This window comes from Hemicordylus capensis, chromosome 4 (genome assembly GCF_027244095.1).
Source record: "Hemicordylus capensis ecotype Gifberg chromosome 4, rHemCap1.1.pri, whole genome shotgun sequence".
Taxonomy (NCBI): domain Eukaryota; kingdom Metazoa; phylum Chordata; class Lepidosauria; order Squamata; family Cordylidae; genus Hemicordylus; species Hemicordylus capensis.
The window spans coordinates 7,220,625-7,238,047 of record NC_069660.1 but is presented as its reverse complement, the minus strand read 5'-3'; the positions used below and the strand labels follow the sequence as shown (position 1 = coordinate 7,238,047).

The 17,423-nt window shown below is 44.6% G+C and overlaps 1 protein-coding gene across 1 annotated transcript in view; it reads left to right on the top strand.

Annotated features, from left to right (window-relative positions):
- HELZ2 (helicase with zinc finger 2) overlaps positions 1 to 17,373 on the top strand; it is an 81,536-nt gene extending 64,163 nt beyond the window's left edge. Inside the window, exons 13-20 of the mRNA XM_053250270.1 lie at positions 489 to 633; positions 6,565 to 6,681; positions 9,052 to 9,247; positions 10,749 to 10,883; positions 11,700 to 11,918; positions 12,056 to 12,216; positions 12,885 to 13,048; positions 13,647 to 17,373. Coding sequence (XP_053106245.1) covers positions 489 to 633; positions 6,565 to 6,681; positions 9,052 to 9,247; positions 10,749 to 10,883; positions 11,700 to 11,918; positions 12,056 to 12,216; positions 12,885 to 13,048; positions 13,647 to 13,771 — 1,262 coding nt within the window. The 3' untranslated portion in view covers positions 13,772 to 17,373. The remainder of the gene's footprint in view (positions 1 to 488; positions 634 to 6,564; positions 6,682 to 9,051; positions 9,248 to 10,748; positions 10,884 to 11,699; positions 11,919 to 12,055; positions 12,217 to 12,884; positions 13,049 to 13,646) is intronic.
- Positions 17,374 to 17,423: the final 50 nt, after the last annotated feature.

The following is a 17,423-nucleotide window of genomic DNA, read 5'->3' as shown; positions in this document are numbered from 1 at the left end:
GAATCAGATTGTGCAACAGGTTAATTTGGACTCCATTTCCCTTTGCGGCGTCCTCCCTCCCTCCTGATTCCTATTTTTAGCCTTGGGTCTTTTTCCCCATTGCTTCTGAGGACAGCATGCCTCAGGGCTCCCTGTCCCTAAATCCCCGGGCCTTCTTCCCGCTCTGTTTCCCAGCCCTTAGCTGCCCTGCCTTCAGTCTGACCTCTCCTAAGGACCTGCGTGGGTTTCTTCCCCTCCATAAAATCAACTTGTGCTTTCCTCGTAGATGGTTTTCAACGTTCCATGACTTGCTCTTCCCCCTCAGCTGTGTTTGTGAAGATTATGTTGCATTTGAATGAATTGCAGGGGCTCACTGGTGGTGGCCATTTTTTAGTTTATTATTTACGATAGGAACCAATGTGTCTCTGCTGCACCTGAATATTTTCTCCTTGGTTACTTTGAACGGGCATCGGTTTGTTTTCAGGTTGGCTGTTTTCCTTTCTCTACAGAGATGCTGTTAAAGATGAGGCCTTCTCTGAGGCCCCTCAGGGTGTATGGAGAAACTATAGAGCACATGGAATTCCCCTATCCTGGCAGCAGCTTGCACATCTCCCGAAAAGCTCAGCGGGACTCAAAATCCAAGCCGGAGATTAGGTATGAACAGAACCAGTTCTTTGTTTAAGAAGATATTGGATGAGTTCTTGGCCATATTTAATTTTAGGAATGAATCAAATTGTGTGTCTACTTTGGGGTTATGTTGCATTTTGTATCTTTTTCTATTTGTAACAAATTCTCATTGCAATGGTTCCATGGCAATGCCTAACCATGGTTTAGTGCTAAGAAGGAGCTTCAGATTTGTGCACGTTTCTCCCTCTGCCCAACTACATGGTTTAATTAGTTCCTTCTTTGAATGTTGGTAGACCATGGTTTTCTGTTATATCCAAATTTTCAAACTGTGGTTTGTGCTTGACCTGAAAAGCTGAGATTGCAAACCATGGTTTCAAGTCATCCTGGTTTTCAAGGCAAGCACAAACCACGGTTTGGATACAAAGACAAACAATGGCCACAAACCAGGATGGAACTAACTGAGTAGTTAAGGAGAAGAGAGCACGTGCATCTGATGGGCCTTCCAGACTCATTCTTGTCATGTCCAACCATGATTTATTACTTCTGAATTGAGATGCTGTCTCTGGGAAAGATGTAGGAGAAAAAATGTGATGCTTATAATAATCTCAGTTTTCAGTTTCTCAATACTGGGCCCCCAGATTTTGTTGGACTATAACTCCCATCATCCCCAGACATAATGGCCAAAGGATGATGGGAGTTGTAATTCCAGCATCTGGGGAACCAATAGCAATAGCACTTACATTTATATACCGCTCTATAGCCGGAGCTCTCTAAGCGGTTTACAAAGATTTAGCATATTGCCCCCAACATTCTGGGTACTCATTTTACTGACCTTGGAAGGATGGAAGGCTGAGTCAACCTTGAGCCCCTGGTCAGGATCGAACTTGTAACCTTCTGGTTACAGGGCGGCAGCTTTACCACTGCGCCACCAGGGGCTCATTCACTGCACCACCAGGGGCTCACCAAGGGGGAGAACTGCTGTTATAATCAGTAGGGCCAATGGTGTGAATAATCTTTAGTGGAAATCATCATCTGCTTTTTTACTGATCAGTTACCTTTACCTAAGTATGATTTAATGAACAAATGTTGGCATCTTATGGCAGCAGTTGCCTCTGCTAACTTGGCATCTTTCCCCTCAGATGGAGCAGGGAGAGAGAAACGTTCTTTATTCATCCCAGCATGGCGTTCCTCCCAGTGATTGTTACTGGAGTTTCCCTCTTATTTGTGGGAGAGCTGTGGGAGATTCAAACAGCTACACAGAGAAGGCTTGTTAATGTCTGTAGGCTCGACTGAAAACCTAATCATCAGAGGGAGCAGAGTTTAGAACTCTCACAGAACATTTCCCCTAAATTCAGTTAATTATTGGGCAACTATATATGCAAAATGGTTTCAACCAAGCTTATCCAATGGAGAGGAAAATAGGAGTTAAAAAACGCTAATTCTGGCATACCAGAAATAATATGTGTGTTATAAATACAAAGCCACATATCCACCAGCCCATGAAATTCAGTCGCAAACTGGAATACAAAAACCATAGTAAAATAATGAACAAAGATCAGCTAAACCTTTAGTAGTCCCACTCCTCTGTAATGAAAACCAAATAAACATACCGGAGAGATAAATGGAGGGGACAAAATTCAGCCTTGACTGATCTTTGTAACCTACAACTGGGAGCAAAAAAATGGCAATACATTATCCCCTGTATACATGTGTCTGATCCTTCACAATTTGCTTCCAATTGTTTGCTTTCAGCTAAACTTCTCAAAGTGTTATTAAGTATAATAATAATTATTCAGATATTCATAACAAGTAATAAAAACCCGTGGGAAGAGAGGAGGGAATAGTAGACTGAAACTAATAGAAGAAACAGAGTACCCTTCAGCTGCATGTCATTCTTATCCCTTTAAAACTATAATGTCCTGTGGTAAGGAAAAACCAATAATCCTGTTCCATATATTTGGATATATTTGCATTGTTGCGACACTTTGTTTCTAAAAATTTAGTTTGCAAGGATATTTGCAATTCATCCATAAATCCCCCTTTCTTAATACATTCTCATTATGTCCCTAAAAAAGAAAAAACAGGAAGATATATGTGACAATTCCTTAGGTCTATTAGACCATCGGCTTCCCACAATGCAACTTAATTCCTGATTAGCTTGTTACCCATATTGGACCTAATTTGGAACTCCCTAAATTATTGTTTAAAATATAAAGAACAGTTAACACAGGGAATGCCTTGAGGGGCCAAGTGTTAAGGCTTGGTATTTTCCGGGTCACAGCAACAAATGTAACCCAGAATAATCACATATAATTCAGTTTCAATCATGCTGATGCGTGTTAACTCCTTAGGTTAAGACTTTAAGTGCTGAGCTTATTTCAATATTAGACCCTATATGGAATCCCCTAAATATTGTTTGGTAGGAAAAGGAAAGGGGAAAAAGAGGAAAAGCAATACAGAAATACATTGAAGAAAGTGCATTGAACACAGGGAATACATTGGCAAGCCAATTAATGAGGTACAATATATGCTTATACTCAAAGTTAAAACCTTTAGATAAAATAAACCTTGAATTAATCACATATCTTGAAAAGTCAAAGAGAAAGAGAAATGCTTCAAAGAAAAAAGTGGGAGACAACATTTAAAATCTTTGAGGCTTTGAGGATCTACCTGCTCACCCAGCAAAGGGTTAACGTGAAATCTTAGAAACTGTGTCCAGACACATTTTCTCATACAGGAGAGACCAAACAGTGCCAGGACTGTAACCTTGAAATAACTAAGAAAAAGCTTCTGTGCAAAGAAATCTCTCCAATTGAAATCCTTCCACATAGACCTCACCGCAGCTAAAAGCCAAATAGTTAGTACTGTAAATACACACACACAAAGTAAACAGCTGAAACAAGTTAAACTCTCAAATAAAATTAAAACTTTCAGGTTTGTTCTGTTATAAATCTTCATCACTCCAGCTCAGCCAAGTAGGAGGTATGGAATTCTTCAAAGTAAAATCACAGTCTCAGCTAACTCTGTCCCAACACTTTTGTTTCTCCAGTCAGAGCTTGGGTAGATAGTTAATGACGAAAGGGTGATTATTCAGCCATAAAACACTTTGTGAGCCGTGCAAACAGAAGGAACTGTAAATGGAACTTTTCAGAGCAGTCAAAGACAAATCCTCCCAGAAAACAGGTAAACAGAGTTTGTTCAAGTAGGGCTTTGTAAGACAGACATGAACTGGTTAGATATGTGGCTCTGCAAAAACGGTAAGATAAAAAAACCAAATCAAAAGAGAAAAAACAAGGCATTCTTCTATCCAAGCCTGTCGTCTTCTCCATTCCTCTTCTCCATTGCAAATAATTATCTGCCGGAAAGTTCGAAGTGGGGGAGGGGGAGGTTCATGAAGAGATAGAGAGAAGAAGAAAAACCCCTTAATAGACTCCAACGAATGCTGTGAGTAATTTAAAGTTCAAGAATAAAATAAGAAATAAGTAATTGCTGGGATATCAGACATTTCAAAAAATTCTTCAAGACAAAAACTGAAAGCTGTTAGCATTGGAATACTGAGATCTCCAGCAAAGTAAACATAGCGAAAAGTAAGCAAGAGCTTTCAGTAAAGAGAGATTTTAAAAAACCCAGCAACATCATAAATCTGCCAAACTCACCGTCGTGGACATCTCAGAGATTTATTAGTAAAGATAAGAAAAAAGCAGGTCGTCGGTAATTAGGCGGTGGAAGCCTCTCTTCATTCGGTCCGATGATTGCAGGAAGGTCTCTCCATATGTTCATCCAGGGTTTTCCAGACTTTTCAGGGTCTGAAGACCCCCTAGACTAACACCTCAAGGAGGAGGATGGAGCCCTGCACACATACTGACCCCCATCTGACCGATGGAAGGTGATAAGACCAAATGATTGATGAAAATCCTGACAGGTGGTTTAGTCAGTAATTTTCGTTCCTGACGCCATCTTGCTAATCCCTCATCTTTCCTTTTAAACATTGAGGCCCTTTGGGACAGGGAACTATTTTTCTCTCACTCCTTTTGCTATGTAAAAGGCGACTGATATCCAGACTAACTAAGCACGTGCAACAAGCAGTGCTGTGCATGTGCAAGAATATTGCATAACTGTGCCAAATCTTTGTGTGTTCTTGCACAGAGGTTCCCTGCAGAGTTAATGGCTGGTGGAAGAGGTTGCCCAGCAGGGAATGCAGCATGTTGTGCATCTTGTTGCAAGCAGCAATGATGTTTTGTATTGGCACAACACTAGCCTGGAGCCCAAGTGCCTGATGGCACATAGCCAGCTAGTGCAGTGTCCTTGCAGGTTTGCACGTGTGCTTTGCTAATCTAGATGTCAGCCAGCACTGTGAATTTTTTTCAATTGAAAAGCATATACAAATATCCATAATAATAATTATTTATATGTATATGCCACCCTTCATCCTAAGACTCCCAGGGCAGTTAACAACAAGATAAAAACAATTCAGTAACAAGTTGTTCTAGTAAGAACTAATCTGCCTCACTATCCCTACAACTGGTCTAAATTGGGTCGAAATTCGTTAGGCAGATCACAAGTTAGCTCACTTGTGACTCAAATGTTCATGCATACACATCTTGAATTGGAGTGGATGATATCATCACAAACTATGCATTTGAGGTATCCCTACAACTGCACCAAATTTGGTCCAAATCAGTTCCCACTTGTACCTCAAATGTTCACTTGCCTGCTATCTTGAATCAGGGTGGATGACGATATTACAAACTATGCCCTTCAGCCATCCCTATGTGTCCCTACACCTGTAGCAAATCTGGTTCAAATTGTTTAGGTGGTTCACAAGTTAGCCCAATTGCACCTCAAATGTTCATGTGTCTTCCATCTTGAATTGAAGTGGATGACATCATCACAAACTGCCATTGAGGTGCTCCTGTGTATCACTCACTACACCTGTAGCAACTTTGCTTCAAATCATTTAGGCGGTCCACAAGTTAGCCCTCCTGTCCCTCAAACATTCATGTGTCCACTGTCCTGGATTGGGATGGATGACATCATTAAGAACTACACTATTGAGGTGTCCCTATGTGTCACCCACTACAGCTGTACCAGATGTGGTTCAAATTGGTTAGACAATTAGCCACAAGTTAGCCACCTTGCGCCTCAAATGTTTATGCATCTGCCATCTTGAATCGGAGTGGATGACATCTACGCCATTGAGATGTCCCTATTTGTCCCCACAACTGTACCAAATTTGGTTCATATTGGTCCAGGTATTGTGAAGTTGATGGGGAGCACACACACGGGTACACACACAGGGAATGCTGGGTGATCTCATAAGCCTACTGGAAAATAGACTAAAACCAGAACAAATACAGGTAGAAGTTTTTTGGGGGTTTTTTTAACGCACAGGGCAGCTCATTGGCCAAAAGCCTAGATAAAAAGGATGGCAGTCTTCACGTTCCTCCTAAAGGCTGGGAGAGAGGGAGCCTTGAGAGTCTCAGTTGAGAGCGAGTGGCACAGCCTGGGGGCAACAACTGAGAAGGCCCTGTCCCGTGTGCTCAACAAACGGGCCTCAGCAGGTGCTGGCATGCGGAGCAGAGTCCTCCCAGCTGATCTAGTCAGGTGGGCAGATTCAGCTAGGAGCAGATGGTAACATAGCAATCTAGTAAGAAGGAAAGGCCATCTAATATTTTCTCATCCATTCACTATTAGCCTCAAAAAGAGAAACAATGGTAACCTTTACTTCCAGCTTTGCCAATTAAAATTGGGTTTATCAGTTAATCAACTAAAGCTTTAATTGATTAATTGACTGATAAAGCCACCGGAATGTTGAAGCTCTGGTAGCTGGTGTTCCCATGTTGCATTTTCCAACTAATCTGTGACAGAACTGAAAAGGTATCTGAAGGGGTGTGTGTGTGAGAGAGAGAGAATATTTAGGGTTTTATATTTTAAACAAAACATCTATTTTTTTCACAGGGATATAACTCTGCATTACCGGATACGGCATCCACCAAATCCTTCAGCGCAGCAGATCTGTGAGTTTGATGCACGAGTGAGAAGAGGGGAGGAGATAGCAGAGGATGAAGTTACACAGTGAGTGCCGTACAGGCCCTCGTTTCTGTTGAGTCTTAGAATGAGAAGCCTTTGATCTACATCCCCTATGAGGTTTCAGAAATGCTCCTTCCAAACTTGGTAGCCAATCTGTGACTTGAGGGAGATATCTCGCTCTCTCATTCTCTCTCCCTCTCTCTTTCTCTCTCTCCCCGCCTTGGTTTCCCATCTGTAAAATAGAAAAACTAATCACAGAGTTGGCAGTGAGGCTCAGTGTGAATGGTAAAGAATGAAGGATAGCAAATGTGCTATTACAATCCTCGAGGACTTTGAGCATTATTTCCATCTTATCAAGTCAATAAAAAGAACAGGAAATAGAGACCCAGCTACTAGGATTGCCCCATTTTTCCTTTGCCAATAATAATGGAAACATGCCTGAATCAAGAAGTATTGCCTGGCCTCTGGAAGATGATCAGGTTCTTTTGGCACTTGGGAGAAAGGTGTCCAAGAGCAGAGAGCAGTCTCCCAAATCCCTTGCTAGGCCCCCCTGCCGTGGAGGATACCACCAAGTAGTTCAGTAAGTTCATGGAGGATAGCTCTATCAGTGGCTATGCTAATTGTGGTAGTTAAATGAATCCTCCATGTTCAGAGCTTGTAGGCCTCTGAATACTATCGGCTGAACAAGGGAGGGCAAGCCCTTCTTGGGGCATCTGGTTGGCTGCTGTTGGGAACAGAGTGCAAGACAGACTTTAGATCTGGTCCAGTTGGGCTCTTCTTTGTGTTGCTGCTGCTGGCAGCTGACTGTAATGAAACTGGGTGTGGCTTCCTCCTTTTCCAGCAACAGCAGGGCTGTGTTCACAAGTGTAAACAGAAGGAGTGCTGGGTACAACAGCTGGGTAGGAGAGAGCCCTCCTACCTGGCAGGAGGCTAGCAGGCTGTCGTTGCCCAGGCCTCTTAACCTTCTGTTTTCCTAGCACATGTTCAGAAAATGCGAACTTGGGTAGGATGCTTGTCCTCCCCTGATCTCATCATATGCCTAGTGATTGGCCGTGGCTGTTCAAGGTTTCAGACAGGAGTCTTTCCCAGCCTTACTTGGAAATTCCAGGACTGAACCTGAAACCTTCTGCCTGTGAAGCAGGCACTCTTCTCCTGGGCTTCAGCCCCATCCTCAGTGTACCTAGAGGGGTACACTGAATAAGATTTGCTGTGAGTCATTAGTACCTTGGGCAGCCAGTCATTCGTATCCCTCCTGGCAACCAGCAGAAACCCAAACAGTCCATGCAAAATAGTCAAAGTAAAAGAAATCCTGCACATTGGTTCTATTTTTGTAATTTTTCTGAGGTTTTCTTAGGGCAGGATAAAAATTGCCAGGGCATACTAAATAAAAATAATGTGAGCAAAGTTGACTGGGCCCCTGCATGAAGTGCGGTGGTCTTTGATGAAGAATATTTATCTTCACTTTTCAACAAAAGTTCCCAAAACTCCAGCACTGAACTGAGTGTGTTTGTTGGTTGGTTTTTACATCTGTATCCCACTCTTCCTCCTTGGAGACCAGAGGTTTTGTTTGTTTTATTTGTTTGCTTATTTGTTTTGTTTTATATGTCACCCTACTCCCATAGGACTCAGGGCGGCTTACAAGCAATAACATACACAGCAACACAATTCCATTAAAATATATCTTACATAACCTCATAAACCACAACCCCATATGATACTCATTCCACATGACATAATAACCATGGATTACAGGATCACTCTATGACCAGCTGTCTCAGCGACCGAACACCTGGCGGAACATTTATGGTTTTTATATTGTTTTATGTTTATCCTCACAACAACCCTGAGAGGTAGGTTAGGCAGAGAGAATAGTGATTGGCTCAGAGTCACCCAATGAGGCTGTTTTCACAAGCAGCCAAGCCCAGGTGCAATACTAAACCCAGCGCCAAAGCCTGGCTCTTAGCCAAGGTGCTGTGGTGCTAAACCCAGCCCTTAATCTGGCTCCTGGGATTATGTGTCAGTGTGAGCTGCTTGCAGCTTGCACTGACACAGAGATGGGCGCCTAGGGTGCTCGTCCCCTGGGGGGAAACCCCCAGTGCACTGTGCTCGGCTTGCAATGCACTGTGGGATACCTGGAGGCCGGGATGACAAGTCAGAGTGATCTGCCCTGCTCTGAGCTGCACGGATCAGGGTTGATTATGTGGGAGCACACTCCACATTCCCACCAAGGACAGGACGATCGTCTGGAGGGAAGGGAAGGTTTGCAAAGCCTTCCCCTAGCCTCCTGGTAGGTTGTGTGAATGGCCCCAATGAGTTTCATGGTTGAATGGGGATTTGAACTCGGCTCTCCCCAGTCCTAGCCCAGCACTCTAACCACTACATTTACTGACTTATCGCTATCACTGTTTCCTGTAGGTACAAGCAGCTGCTGAGCACTGCCCGGAAGTATGAGCTCAAACGCCACGACGTCATCCTGTGCACATGCTCTGCCTCCTGTGCCGCCTTCCTGGTCGACGGTCTGAATGTCAAACAGGTGCTCATTGACGAGTGTGGCATGGCCACCGAGCCAGAGACCCTCATTCCCTTGGTGAACCACAGAAGACTGGAGAAGGTGAGCGAGCTGGCAGGAGCCAAAGTGGAATTGCCTTGTAGGGTGGTCAACGGGGCCTTGCAATAAAACTTTTAAAAATGTGTTTATTTTTATGGCTCACATCTGTGAATCATGATTTACAAAGAATTAGGTCTCTGCCCCGAGGGACTCGCGGGCTAAAAACAGGAGCACAACAGAGGAAGGGGAACACAGGAAGCTGCCTTATATTGAGTCAGACTCCTGGTCCATCTAGCTCTGTACTGACTGGCAGCAACTTCTCCAAGGTCACAGGCAGGAGACACAGAGATGTCTCAGCTCTGTCTTGGAGATGCCAGGGACGGGACTTGGAACTGGGGAAGAAAATGTGATTACTTCATATACAGCATGTGTACTTAACTGACTCATGTACAGGTACCTAATTGGTAAATCTTATTTAGCCCAGCATAGCATCTCTCCAGTGGTTTTGCGTGTGTGTGTGTGTGTGTGTGTGTGTGTGTGTGTGTTTAAGATGGTGAGCCTTTTGGGGACAGGGAATCCTGCAAAGTGGTTTATAACCTAGACTAAACTAGAATAAACTAGAAGAGAACTATAAATACCTTTAGTAATCATAAAGCCTAAGTCAGGGGTTCTGAAACTTGGGTACCTAGATGTTGTTGGACTGCAACTTCCACTTGTGTCTGGGGATGATGGGAGTTGTAGTTCAACAACATCTGCGGGGCACAGGTTTGAGAACTGCTGTCATCACTGGTTCCCAGAATGTAGGCCTTGAGCCTGAATAATTTGGGCTCAGCTGTAAACTAACTGGGTTTAAGTTTTTGAATGAGCCTTCAGCCTCTGGTTCTGCTCTGTAAAACTCCCATGCAAGTGAAATTCCACTTTTAACAGAGGTGGGAAGTTCTGTGTCTGTGCACCTCTCTGGGTGCCCTGAGATGCTCTCTCCACAAAAGTGAACAGAGAAGCGCTCTCAGACAAGGATGCATATGGCAGTTGTTTAAATCGCCTGTCAGTCTGCTTTTATTGCTAGGTTTTATTTGTTGGCTGTTCTTGGATTGCAGAAAAAAGCAGAGTATAAATAAGCAGAATAAGTAAAATCAATGGGTACATCAGAACTCACAACGTAGAGCATAGGAAGATGCTTTATATCAAGTCAGACCCTTGGTCCATCTAGCTCAGTATTGTCTGCACAGACTGGCAGCGGCTTCTCCAAGGTTGTAGAGGCAGGAGTCTCTCTCAGCCCTCTCTTGGAGATGCTGCCAGGGAGGGAACTTGGGATCTTCCACATGCAAGCAGGCAGATGCTCTTCCCGGAGCAGCTCTCTTGCCTAAGAGCAGTGCTCACACATGTAGTCTCAATCCAAATGCAAACCAGAGCAGACCCTGCTTAGCAAAGGGGATGATTCATGCTTGCTACCACAAGACCAGCTCTCCTCCTTAACTCCTTGGCCCACATGGAAGGACTCGATGGGGGCAATTATTTGCAGCAGAAGGCTGAGACTTGAGTGCTGTGCATATTTTCTTCTTAGGTGGTCTTTCTGGGGGATCATAAACAGCTGAGGCCTGTAGTCCACAATGATTTCTGCAAGACCCTGGGCATGGAAACGTCCCTTTTTGAGCGCTACAAGCACCAGGCCTTGCTGTTGGACACCCAGTATCGCATGGTAAGGCTGTGACTCTGTGCCTAGAAGCAGAACTTAGAAACTGCTTTGATGGAGCAAGCCAGAGATTCCAGAACTCCCAGGCTGACATCCTGACTAAAGCTATACCTGGGGGCATGGACTGAGAAGAGTGCACAGCTTAAGCAACCCAGGCACTCACATGTGGGGGTGGGCTAGAGCGATTTTTGCTAATCTTCCCTTCCCCAGGAAGCATTTTGTGGCACCTCAAATTACGTTCCTGAGGCAGTTTGAATTTTAACCAAATTGCCCGGTCCATGTGCTGGTTCTAACGAACCAGCTGGCAGTTTGGTTCATTCCTAGAACCAGGGTGGAACTGGTCCAATCCCGGTTCTAGTGCTCGCAAAGGGGAATCTGGTAAGGATTCCCCTTTACAAGCATCGGGTGGGGGGTGGGGTGGGGATACCCTACGGGGTTGGAAAAGGGTGAGCGGGAGGTTACCTTATGCGCAGCGGTGGCACGGCTTCTCGGGGGCGGTGGCAGGCCGGCGGGGTCTCCCCAGCCCCCCCAGGGCCTTACTGGATTCCCCTTTGTAAGCATTAGATCATCTTCCTTAACTTCCTTACCTGTCCATCCCACATAAACACCATCCACATCTGACTCCCAGTATTTCTGCGGACTTTGGGGGAAATCTCAGAATGCTGCATCAAACCTGGCAATCTAGAAGCAGGGCATGGGGTAGTGCAGAGTGGGTGCATTCAAGGAACTGGGATGAATGTGGGTCTGTTGACCTGCCTGAATTGAGTCCCCTCCACGAGATTGTTATTTATGGGAAAGGTGTCTCTTTTTTTGTCCCCTCAGCACAAGGACATCTGCCAGTTCCCATCGGAGGCTTTTTACCATGGGAAACTGAAGACTGGCCACAACCCTCACAACCGTAGCAGCACCCTCTACCACAACAACCGAGACTGCTGTCCCATAATCTTTGGCCACATAGAAGGACGGGAGAAGAGCCTCATGGTCTCGACCGAAGATGGGAACGAGAACTCCAGAGCCAACCTGGAAGAAGCAGAGCAGGCGGTGAGTCAGTCAGCACAAGGGCAGGCCATGAGCCTGCCCCCATCTGCATGGCTTCAGAGACCTGCTCACGCCGGAGTGCGGTGGCCTGCTGGGAACCGGCTAATGCCTCTCTTTGCTGTTGTATGATCTCCGTTCAGGTGAGGATATCAAAGCAGCTGACCTTGGACAGGACTACCAAGCCAGAGCAAATTGCCATCCTGACTCCTTACAATGCCCAGGTGGTGGAGATCAAGAAGCTCCTTTCCCAGGAAGGGCTGCGAGATGTCACCGTGTGCACCATCATGAAAAGCCAAGGCAAGTTGTTGGCATGTGAAGCTGGGGCTGCAGATATTTTTGCAAGTGTGACCTGTCTGTTGCTGACCTGGGAATAGCTGGGATCTAAGCAGTTTGGACCCAGAGTATTTATTTCTTCTTCTTCATGATTCCTGCTGCCTATTAAGACTATCTGGAGAAGTCTGCTTACTTAGGATTGGGCCTTTTCTAGAACTGCCGTAAAGCTTTGGAATTTCTCCCTTCCACAGTAAGCACCTTGCCATTTCTGGTAGCTTTTTAAAAAGCTCTCCAAAAATGCCTATTTAATTCGCCTTTTCATTAAATTTTTACACCCTTTTTACATTTTAATGTGTTTTAATTATTGGTGGTTCAATTCTTATGCAAACTGCCTATAGATTTATATTTTGGTGGTATAAAATGTACTAAATAGTACATTAATGATGATGATAGCAGCACACACACACACGGAAGAAATGTCGTACTTCTGTGGCAAAGTGTTAAACGTTCTGTTCCAAGATCATCTCTATAATCTCTTGCAGCTGATCTTTCACGATCTTCCCCCTCCGGACTGCTAGGGAAGATTAGCTGCTGCGTATCAGAAAGAAAGTGGGATTTTAATGACTAGTCCAGGTTCCCTCAAGGAGCTTCATTGCTGAACAGGTCTAACTGTTACAATTTCTGGCCTCCAGGCAGCGAATGGAAGTACGTGATTGTGTCCACTGTCCGTTCATGTTCCCGGTCAGCGATTGACAAAAAGCCCACCAGGAGCTGGCAGAAGAAGAACTTGGGGTTTGTGATTGACCCAAACCAGATCAATGTCTGCATCACTCGGGCACAGGAGGGACTCTGTATTATAGGTAAGTAATTGAGGAGGGTTTTGTCCGCTTGAACTGTGGGCAGCCATCTCTAGGTGGCAGAGGGCTCAAAGCTGGGACCAGGAGAGATGGGCAGATGGCCAAGAACCAGCAGGAGACAGGTGAAGAGGCCAAGAGTCAGAGTCACACTAGGAGTCAGAAACGATTGGCAGATCAAAATCACAGAATGAGCTGTCAGTCATTGTGAGATCTGCTTATCCCAAACCGTTGAACTGTTACTCGCCCTTGAATTGTACTTGGCGGACTCTAGCAGCATCACCACCGTTTTCTTAAAACAAGGATTCTCAAGCTTGGGACTCCATATGATGTGGGACTACAGTTCCCATCATCCCCAGTTACAAAGTCCATTGGGATGATGAGGGTTGCAGTCCAACAATACCTGGGGACCCAAGCTTGAAATATGCTTTCTAGAGAAGGAAAACAGGTGATGATGAGGTGGCAGGGAGTGGGGATATGGAGGCAGACAGAGAAGCTGAAAAAGAAACTAGGCTGAGCCCCATTTCAAATGAGCACTTTACACTGATCTTACTTGTGGCTTGTCTCTTCTGCCCCCATCCCTACACCCTGGCTTTGTTTATAGGAAACCGATACCTCCTAGAAAGCAACCCCTTGTGGCGAAGACTTGTGGAACATTACCGGAATCAGGGATGCTACACCACTGCGGAGGCAATTCAGATCAGGAGGAGACCAGCTGTACGTAGATGACGTGCCTGCCCCGTTTCTGGGCATGCCATCTCTTGTGTGGAACAATTGCCAAAGTTGTGCCAGAATTGGTGACCCATATTAACTAGATGCCACCAGGAAATCCACAAGGTGCTTATCTTCTTTCTAGGCATCAAGCTGTGAGTACTATAGCAGAGGACTTCCAACCATAATTTGAGGATCGTACTAGGTCTGTGGCATGGGTTGTGCCACACCTGCCTATGGACTCCAGCCTGACACTGTTTCTGGTCCTGCCTGTTCCCTAGCTCAGTAGACTCAAGGCAGAACCACCCTGAGGCACAAGGGGCTCCATCTGGACTGTAGTGCTCACTAGAGTCATCCTATATTTGGATTTGACTTGTGGTCCACTTGCCAGGAAGGTTGGCCACCATTTTACTGGATAACCTCTCTGATCTCGACTTGGAATTCCTCCTATTTCATTTCTGAAGGCATTATCTCTGGAAGATGCATGCTTTTGGAGCGGGGGCCAAAAGGCTGGGATAGAACCCCCAACCTTCCATTTTGGACATTCACCTTACCTTTGCTTTGGGGAACACACAGATGTTGTATGGATCATCTATAAAGGACTATCTAGAAGGAATACCTGCTATGCCAGAGTAAGAACATAAACACTTCTGTGTGGCCTTGATTGGGCTTGGTCATGGCAGAGTTTGTTTTTATGAAAGACTGTGTTACCTTTCAAGAGGGGCCATCATGGCCATCAAATATAAATTGCCCAGGAATTTTCTCTCTATCCCAAGAAAATGTTCCCACTTTGTACAAAAAATGTTTTCAAGTTCTCTTTTTGAATTTTACTTGAAGGTGTTTTCTCTCGCAAAGGATATGTTGTGTGTGCGCGCGCACGCATGCAATTGCTTCTGATGAAAGGATCTCGGATCTTTTGAAGCTTTACCTCCCCAGTTTTCCACTTTGTGTTCTATCAGCAGTCATGGATGTGCAACTGTTAAGACATTTTGGCTGCTTCTCTGCAAGGCTGCCTTTTCTCTCCCTGTGAACCCTGTTGGAGCCTTGACGACAGCCTCCACCCCAGCCCCTCCCACACACCCATCCAGCAGAATGTTCTGTATGAGCCTGTGTATCGCAAAACTAAGCTAGCCATATGTGTTTACACATGCGTTACAACTTTGCTGGATGTGCTCTGTAGTCTTACATGCTTTTGTGCATCCAGCGTGACAGAATTGTGTGCGTTGTGCAGATTCCATGTGGGTTGTGTGTGCTGAATCTGGAAGGAGAGGACGGAAGGCTTCTGATTGATCATTCCAGCTCTGAATATACCAAGTGCCTAAAGACTCTTAATGAAATTCAACATGTGGAATTTCCAGAGACCTGGGATTGCTGAGCAAACTGGATTGGAATTATCTGCCACGGCATAGCATTTGCACTGCATTGATGGTCCACAGTCCTTTCTGGCATGTCCACACAAAAACTGTGCAAAACCTACAGGGATCAATTTAGCCCCATGTTTGCACTAAGATGATGCCACTGGGCTTCTTCCTCAACCCGAAGCGCCGTGGGAATATGCAATAAGAAGTCCTGTGCCCCCCAAACGTATGCTCTGTGTCTTAATCTGCCTCCTTTTTGGTGTCTTAGATTTTAATGTATCTGAATTATAGCAATATGCGGAGCTGCTTTTTAATGGTGTAGTGGGGTTAGAATTCAAGCAGCAAACCGAACGTGGTGGCAGTGGTTTTCTTTCCTTTGCTCCAGCAATGGAAACGTATTGTCAGGGATCTTAATAGCAATGGAAGGGGGACGAGGCAGCTCACTCGCTTCCATTGTTCTACCTCAGTATTTTAAAATGTGAAAGTGGTGTGTACTTGTTCAAGACTTGCTGCCTTTTAAAGATTGTTATTATAAGTGCAAGGGGACCTCCCCGCCCCTGTAAACTCCCAAAGCCTACTTGGATCTCTCTACTCTGGAACGGGGGACAGGTTTTTAGACAGGAGAGCCAATCTTCTAGTAATACTTTTGATATGTATCCTAGTGGCTGCATAAAGAAATAGTTGAGCCAGCACAGAGGCACAAGAATACCTGTGTATTGCTTGCTCCGCCTTATGCATAAGCTGATTTCTTAGATCACAAGAACTCATTTGAAAAACTCTGAGAGCTACTCATCCCTTTTTGCTAGCTTTCCCGATTACTATATTAGTAATCGGTGGCCCAAATGAAAAATGGATTGCTTTTTTGTTTTAAACTTCCTTGTCCAGTCACCTAGAGGTGATCTTTACTCAACGTGGGCAACCAGGCAAATGGCTGTCTTTGACCACTCTCTCAACCTGTCATATCTTCTCTCTTTCCATAAGGTAAATGACTGTTCCCTGTGGCATTTGCACAGGGTCCTCATTCTTAGTGTGGAAAAGTGTGCCCCTGAAAACTTTTATAGCTCAGCGAGGTTGAGTATGGTTGCTGCTGCTGCTTCTTCAAATAAGAAATGGCAAAATCCACTGGGAACATTTCCTGCATATGCCTCAGTGGCTGACGTGATGCACAAGGATAACAGTGACGGGAAGCTATTGTGGCACTGCTGCTGTGGACATGGGGCAGTGGTGCCAGTGGAGACGCTGCCAGTTGAACTACCAGCACTACTGTCATTTCCAATATTGTGGTAAATGCACCAGCTGCCTCTGTTTCCCGACAGCAATTTTCTCTCCCGCCCCGTCTGAGCGCTGAGCTGCCTGCATGGAAGAGGGAGGAGCCACCCAAGTTGCTGCCGGGAAGCAGAAGCACCTTTGCCTCATTTGGTGCCCACCTGGCTTGTTAGGATGGCTGGTCTTTTCCAAGAGGCTTGTGCAGGAGAAGGTTCCTTGAGAAGGGTGGCTCCATTTTGTTGTTGTTGCAGAGTAAGTGAATTGCATTGGGTGAAGAAACCCTGCCCATGACATAGACTCAGCGAGCAGGGATTGTAGCGAAACTTTCTTTTTATCAACAGAATTTCTATTAAGAGAACACATTTCCACTTCCTAGATAGAATATGCTTGCCTCTCCAAAGACTTGTTAAATACATTTCATTTAAGCCTTTAGACATTTGAGCCTGGAGCATAGGTCCCTGATTTATAGAGACATTTTCTACTTAAAACCAAGCAGTATAAAGGCAGATACAATTTTTAAACTATTTTAGCGCAATAATGTTGCTCATGCAGATGCAGAGTACAAGTCAGCAGGACATTCTCCTGCACAGGCCATATTGAAAAGAATGGGATGTTGGTTTTGCATAGGTCCTACTCATTTCAGAAATGGTCTTGCTGGATTGTACCTGAAATGTTGACTTTCCATGAAATGGACTAAAATTTCTCTGAAACGTGTATATTTAGGGATTTTAATTGTCTTTTTATTGGATTCTATTTTTGATTGTTTTAAAAACAATTTGTATGTAAGCTATCCTTTTTGTGGGTGAAAATGTGGGCTAGATGTTTAAAAGAAAGTATTTTATATCCCTAAATTATGACTTCTACTAGCCTGAACTATTTTTAAGATTATAAACTGATAAAATATTTGTGATGTTTCTATGAATCTTGACATTCCTCTTTAATTAAGTATTGTGCAGCTGAATATACCATACAAAATTAAAAAAAAAATGTTTCTGATAGTGGTCATTCATTCTTTGTGTTGGGGGTGTGGTGGGAGAGAGGGGAGG